The sequence below is a fragment of the Chenopodium quinoa genome, unplaced genomic scaffold (genome assembly GCF_001683475.1).
Source record: "Chenopodium quinoa cultivar QQ74 unplaced genomic scaffold, ASM168347v1, whole genome shotgun sequence".
NCBI lineage: Eukaryota > Viridiplantae > Streptophyta > Magnoliopsida > Caryophyllales > Amaranthaceae > Chenopodium > Chenopodium quinoa.
Window position 1 is genome coordinate 1,129,484 of NW_018745323.1, and position 7,452 is coordinate 1,136,935.

The 7,452-nt window shown below is 35.9% G+C and overlaps 1 protein-coding gene across 1 annotated transcript; it reads right to left on the bottom strand.

The window, feature by feature from the left end:
* Positions 1-347: 347 nt before the first annotated feature.
* Positions 348-6,422, bottom strand: LOC110712440 (putative ABC transporter C family member 15). Its single transcript, XM_021890909.1, has 11 exons — positions 6,269-6,422; positions 5,184-6,091; positions 3,615-5,050; positions 3,386-3,472; positions 2,702-3,304; positions 2,443-2,607; positions 2,059-2,353; positions 1,435-1,955; positions 1,277-1,343; positions 956-1,195; positions 348-803 (listed from the first exon to the last, which is right to left on the bottom strand). Exons 2-11 carry the CDS (start codon positions 6,079-6,081, stop codon positions 688-690), a joined length of 4,428 nt encoding a protein of 1,475 aa, XP_021746601.1. The 5' UTR covers positions 6,082-6,091; positions 6,269-6,422; the 3' UTR covers positions 348-687.
* Between the last annotated feature and the right edge of the window lie 1,030 nt (positions 6,423-7,452).

Below are 7,452 nucleotides of genomic sequence, written 5' to 3' on the forward strand. Positions count from 1 at the left end.
ACGTTCTCCAAGAAGACGAAGGTTTTTTTTTTAAAAAAAATTAATAATAAAAAAAATTGTGTAAAATTACAATATATGCCACTTGAGTAACAAATTTCGTTACTCAGGCTGAGAAACTGGGGCTTGCTCGTCGTATCTTGTAACCTTAAATTAAATTAAATTGACCCATTAAATTAAATTGGTTGTAAACACTTAACGCTAATCTACTCTTTTTTTTTGGTGCGTGTGTGTGTTGTATAATCATATCTTGTAACCTTTTGATGGCCGCTCTACTCTAGCTAAGTTAAGCTAAGCTACAAAGAAAACTGTTAGATTCATGGTTTGAAGAAGGCAAATATTTTCAGAAATTTGAAACTTGCAACAATCTCTTATTTTTCTTATTTACATTATAAAATTTGTAGTAACATACATCATTAATTCATGACATCCATATCATGTTTGATCTACTCAAGTTAGACTAAAAAAATTTGTCATTCCTATTTTTCTATATGCTCAAGGTTAAGAACTACTTGTACAGTCGTACATACATATATGTCACACATCGGATTCTAAGCTACTTGCCTACTTGCTCGCTCTTCTGCTCTTCAACAACAGAACCTTGAGGCTTCTGTTCACTTTAGCGCGAAAGGAATCACAATTTGAGTTATAATCTGTCATAATTCTCTACAAAAATTTTATACAATGTTTCTATATCTCGTCGAAATGCTTGGATGATCTACAGAGAAATTCCTTCACCAACTTTGAGAATGCAGCTGAACTGTCCTTCAACAATTCAGATGGAGAGTCATACTCGACGATCCTGCCTGCATTTATCAATCGAATTTGCAACATATTACTCAGACAACACAACCAGAAGTACACAACAACAGGTTACAGCATTTATCAATATCAGTGTTGTCAGTGGGATTATTAAACTTTAAGCAGGAAATAATCTTGTACTTCGTATTAAACTTACCTTGATCGAGAACCAAGACAAGATCATTGTCTATGACTGTAGGTATCCTGTGCGCGACAGTAATTACAGTACATCCGCTTGTTTCCTCTCTGACAGTCTTCTGAATCAGATTATCAGTTGCAGTATCAACAGACGCAGTAGCTTCATCCAAGACTAGTATTCTTCTCCTCTGTAAAAGCACTCTCCCTAGACAAACCAACTGCCTTTGCCCTACACTCCAGTTTTCTCCGTCTTCAGCAACTGCCACAATCAGCAAAGATTACGTGAGAAATACGAAGAAAGTTGTATACATATATATCATGAATCAGAAAGTTCTAATACCAGGGGCATCAAGAAGCCGTGCATCCTGCCTTATAATACTAGCAAGACCGTGGCACTTGTTGAGTACCTGCACAAGTTGGACATCATACAGGTTATTACTGTTCTCTTCTTTAAGATGAAATGAACAATTTAGGGAATGCAGTTAAGCTGTTATGAACCTCCCATATCTGTTGATCAGAATGCTCCTCGAGTGGATCCAGATTAGCCCTCACATTTCCTTGGAAGAGAGTAGGGTCTTGAGGTATAATACTTAGCCTAGATCTTAAATCTTTCAGCCCTAACATACAAATATCGAGTCCATCAATGAGAATACGTCCCTGTGAAGGATCAACCACACGAAAAAGGGCTTGTATAAGAGTTGATTTTCCACTGCCTGTTCTTCCAACAACTCCAACTTTCATCTTTGCTGGTATGATGCAGGTGATCCCTTTGAGCACCATGGGAAGAGCAGGGGAATACCGGACATGTAGGTTCTCAAATTGAATAAATCCTTCAGTAGGCCAATCTGATTCAGGCCTGCAGTCTTCTATAATCGATGGAGCTTCACTTGGTAGTCGTGCAAAGTCGAGAATCCTTTCAACTGAGATCATTTTGTTCTCCACATTACACAAGTTCCATATTATCCAAGCTTGCAGGACATTCATATTTAGTCCATATGTGGCAGCTAGTCCCGACAAGCCTAATATCAGAAATACAAACAGTTAATCAGAAAGTAGCATAAGAAACCATCAAAAGCGCTACATATAAAAACATAGACAAGGGAATCTGGTGAAGAAGCTTACTTGGATCAATGGCTGATCTTGGCAACATCACTAAGATGACTAGAACAACGAAGAACACCAAATTGAACAAAAAGTTTATCCGAACAGAAAGCCATTCCATAGCAGCGATGTTGTGGAAGGTGACTCGTGAATAATCATTCACCAAACTAAGAATTTTCGCATAAAAACGGCCCTCTTGATTGAAGCACCGGATAGTTGGAGAACCCACCATACTCTCAGAGTAATGGTGGAGTATAGGAGATTTTCGAATACCAACCATCCTAGCCAACTCCCTCGCAGTTGTTATATAATACGCCTGCATCAGCAGATTGGAGAAACCATCAGCTTTGTAATGCACTTACAAAGATAAGCATAGAAGTTCACAATATCACATTGTTTGCTTACCTGATACCAACAGGAGATGGCAATAACAGCAACAAAGACAAGAATAATTTGCCAAGCAACTTGGGACATGAGAATAATTATACTAAGTAGTTGAATTAGAGCAAATACTAGTCCAGCTAATCTGTAAGGGATGTCCATATCCACGGTACTTTGGTCTGTAGAAGACTGCAAGGGAGAAGAAACCGAAATAAGGAGTTAGAAAAATACACACGAGTTGTATAACACTAACATAACTAGTTTTATTTAGTAGATTTGTTACCCTGCTGAGTATTCTACTGGTTGGTGTGAAGTCGAAAAAAGATATAGGAGCACGGAACACTGATTTGATCATACTGAGGAACATCTGCTGTGCAGTCTCGATGGAAATCGTGGAGAGAAATATAGTCCTCCCTAATATAAAGACACAACTACCACCCGAAAGCAGAACAAAAATAGCCATCAGTTGTTTATGACTGACTCGACCCTCTTCCTCTGTCGCCCAAGCAAGCCAGTAGCTGCTACCCATCTGTAATCCCTGAAAAAGAATCTGACATAGCAGGATGACTGGAACAAGACCTCCTCTATATGCAGCAGTGATGAAAGTCGAATATACATGCCAATTAACTCGTCCTCTTACAGCTTCCTCTTCATTGCTTTGTGCTAGCTTATCATACTGAATCGAGCATGAAGAGTTTTCTTCAATAAGTTCTGCCAGAGGAACTGAAGATGACTTTGCAGTTGAATTATGAAATACACCATCATTGGTATTTACTTGTTCTAGTGATTTTTGGTGAGCATCCATTTGTCTGACAAGTTCACCATCTGAATCTGTAATCAAATCTTCGTATCTTCCTGATTGAACAATTCTTCCGTCTTTCATCACCTACAGAATTGTAATTAAACATAAGCTTTAATATCGATAAAAAAAAGGTTGAGTTGCGTACTAATCTGACAACACAATTACCAGAACGACGTCCGCTGCATCCAAGAATTCCAGCTGATGGGTTATGTATACCACAGTCTTCTCAGATAACATTTGCATCAGAGCCTTCTGCATAACATACATGTCCAATTATCAGTATATATGCAAGCAAATAAATTAAATCATTCTTTTGTATGCAAGATTTAACATCAGTTCTTATTTAAATGAAAAATTAAGTCAAAGGAAACAAAAAGAAAGATGTAATACTTGCCTTGAACAGTTGTGCACCAGTGAGTGCATCAACTGCACTGAATGGATCATCAAGGAAATAGACATCTGCATCACTATAGATCGCCCTAGCAAGCTGAATTCGTTGTTTCTGACCTCCGCTTAGATTGATACCTCTCTCTCCGACTACACACATATCAGCATCAGTCCACATCTGAAGGTCTTTGGTTAAGGCACATGCTTCCAAAACCTCCTCATAAAATGCCTTATTCATGTCCTTCCCAAACAATATGTTATCCCTTACTGTACCAGTTTGTATCCATGAATTCTGTGGAACATAGGCTTTTGTTCCATACACCTTAATCTCCCTGCCAGATATTCTTGGAATTTCTCCGAGTATACTACAAAGCAAGCTCGATTTTCCTGAACCAACTGACCCACAAACAGCAACCTTGCAACCCTTATCTATTTTCAACTGCTCACTTATTCTGATTGTAGGTTTTCTTGCATAATGATTGCTAGTATCCCAAGTATATTCACCACTTTCAATATCAAGTGCAAGTGTAGATGCTCTAAATTTACGGTATGTCAACAACTTCATCTGATCTTCATCCCTTAAGAAGTTCTCAAGTCGAGCAACTGAGACCCTTGTTTGAGCTATCATTGATATCAGTTCTGGCAGATTATATATAGGCTCTTGCAAAATCCTAAATGTAGCAAGAGCAGAAAGAACAGTTCCTGAAGTTAACGGTGTCTTCACCAAAATGCAAACACCAAAGGTAACCACTGACACTAATGTTGGCGAAGCCCAAAACAAGAAAGCAACCGCAGAACATGTGTAGAGATACTTACTCAACCAAGACTTCTCGGTCTCTCTCAATTTCAAGATTTTCTCCATAAAAGAAGATTCCCAAGAATGCAATTTAAGTACTCTCATGCTCTTCAGAGTTTCCATAGTAGCTTTGATTCTTGAGTCTTTAGCTTCCATGATCTTGGAATGTAGCATCTCCTGCCTACTAGCCAACGGTGTGTTGCAAACCATCACCAAGATCGTAGAAGCTAGAGCAGCAATGGCAGGCGCGGCACCAAGATTTATGTACAGAATAACTAGTGCAAGGGACACCTGCAAGGGAAGTAGCCAAATGCGATGAATGTACAAGAAGAAGTCTCCAAGTCTCTCAGCATCGACGTTAATCAAGTTGATGATTTTCCCATTGCCTTGACCAACAGCATACAGTTTAATGTTGAGAGACTTCTTGTACACCAAGGCAATGGTAGCTGCTCTAACCCGAATACCAATTCGAGAAGCACCAAAATACCATTGCCTCTGTGATATTGACTCAATGCACTTAGCAATGAAGAACACTACAGGAAGGGTCATGCCATCGTGGTAGCTCGAGTCATCAGCCTTCGTTGAAAGGTAATCAACAAAGTGGGTTATGAGCAGAGGACCCATATATGAAGCAATAGTATTGGCTCCTGGAAAAAAATTAATTAAGCACAATCTTAAAACAGAACAGCATGAATTTACAAACAGCAAGATCAGCACAACATATTAAAGCCGAAGATTCTTAAAATTCGATTATGTAGTTCATTAAACAGAGAAACATACCAGCAAAGAAGGCATTGGTGAGCAAAGATCTCCACATGCTACAAAACACAGCATTTGACAAGGAGAACACATTGATCTTCTGCTTTCGAAGCGATTCTTCCAGCAAAGATGAAGCATTTTCTGCAGTTTCTGACTGAGGTACTGATGGGATATCAGATAACACCAGCAGCTGATTCCTACCAAGTCTAAAAAGTGGATTAAGCCACGAAAACGCGATTTTACTCCAAAAACTACAGTTGCTGAAAGCAGAAAACACTTTAGTACTACTCTCTAGCTCAGGAGGCAACAAGGGCTGCTCGAGCTCATGTACATAACCTCTCATACAACAACCATACAACCCATTGAAGCATAAAAGAAGTGTCAATGGAAAACCCAAGAAATCAACAAATTCGGCTTCTGGGAAATCTATAATGTTCATATCTATAGATGTTAAATGGGTTATAATGTAATGTGTGACCAAAACCATATAAAAAACCAAGGAATAAATCCACCATACAATAAGAACCAAAGGCCATTTCTTGTCTTCTTTGAGAATTTTTTCTCTAGAATAAACAAGAATTAAGGTAGACAAAACCCAAGTAAATGCAGTAGAAATTGAACTATATGAGATAGTTTTATGACACCAAAACAACTCATACAGACCATAACACAAGTATAAAATGGACAATATTGAACTGCAAAATGGTGTTACTAATCTATTGTACAAATTTGAATCATTTCTACCATAACTTGCTAACATTTCTGTGGATTCTACTGCATTATATCTCCTTCTAATCGACTTCTGCAATAACTCGACGAAAACCCATGACAAGAACAATGTACAGAACACTACATTAGCTACCTCAAGAACAACCTCCATTGATAAACACTCTAAAACTCTATGAAAATCAAAACCCATTTTTAGAAACCTGCAAAAAAGCCATTGGAATCAGGCTTAGTTAATTAATATTGGAACTAACAAAAAAACCCAGTTCAGATTACAAGGCCTAACAACTTTGTGAATATATAATAAGACTTGAAAATGAAATAAAAACTATATAGTAAAATTATATATGTATCAAAAATGATTATGTTATTATGATTACCTGACTAATTCAGCTATGAAAACTTTGGAATTTGAATCAGTTCAAAGATTATAGGAGGAGAATTTTTCACTAGCACGTAGCTTTGAGCAGTAGTGAACAAACTGATCTATGCTTTACACAAGATGGCTTGTGTTTTGGTTTGGTCACCTTTATATTTTTTTTTGATTTATTCAACACCTAATAATTTTAAATTTATCCTAGAAAATGAATTTCTGTGTAACATAAAAACAAAAAGGGGACCATATTTATATTTATGAAATACTATTGATTAATCTACTGCAGTATAGTGTACTTTCTTTCTGATTTTTGCTCTCTATGTGACTAAACATGTGTTACATCACTTACATAGTTACATGTCCATATTTATAACATTATTACGTGTGACTTCACATATGTCTTCATTTTGGTGACATTGATTATATTTATAACCTGCGGAAATGATGGTATGGATAAAGATAAATATCGCACAGGCTTATCTAGTTCAGTCGATGAGGTTATGGGTTAATATTAAATATTTGAGATCACATTTTGTTTATAAAGTATTATTTATGTTTAAACTATTAATATTAAGACGAAAAAAAATAGATAATAGTATAATAGTTATCTTAAAGTAGACAAAATGACAAATAAAGGATGAGTGAGGTGTGTAACATGTATTGAAAGTTGAGAGTTGTTCAACTAGTCTTTTTTGTAAGAATTGTTTGATTGATTTGTGCTTAACTTTTAAGGTGCATCAAAATAACAACAAAGGAGTAAAAGACAAAAATTTTAGTGTATTAGCTAGATATATTGTAGATAAAATATTTACCTTAAAATTTTAGCTATATACGAGTATATTACATACTTCATTTTTTTTATTAATTTATTTGTTATTTTTATTCTATTATATCATTCGACTTTTTATTTCTTATTATAAGCTCTAAAAACAAATGTTGCTAGTTAAAATGTTATTGGATTAGGTTTAAAAGCATTATTTTATACATAAAATATTATTTTGTAAATTAATGAAGACATTAATAATCAAATTTATATTGTATTTTTGTTTCCAAAAAAAAAAATTATACTGTATTTTGTGTAATTTATAAATTTTCTCCTACTATTGTTTGGATAGGGAAAATACAAGTTAAACTACCAGATAAACGAATTTTTGTTTATCTGATGACATTTTTGTAAATATATTGAAA

Coding starts and splice junctions, on each gene's coding strand:
- LOC110712440 (XM_021890909.1), bottom strand. CDS start 6,081: ATGGGTTTTGATTTTCATAGAGTTTTAGAGTGTTTATCAATGGAGGTT. Junction 5,051..5,183: donor CACCAATGCCTTCTTTGCTG/GTATGTTTCTCT, acceptor ATTTTTTTCCAG/GAGCCAATACTATTGCTTCA. Junction 3,473..3,614: donor CTGGTGCACAACTGTTCAAG/GCAAGTATTACA, acceptor TATGTTATGCAG/AAGGCTCTGATGCAAATGTT.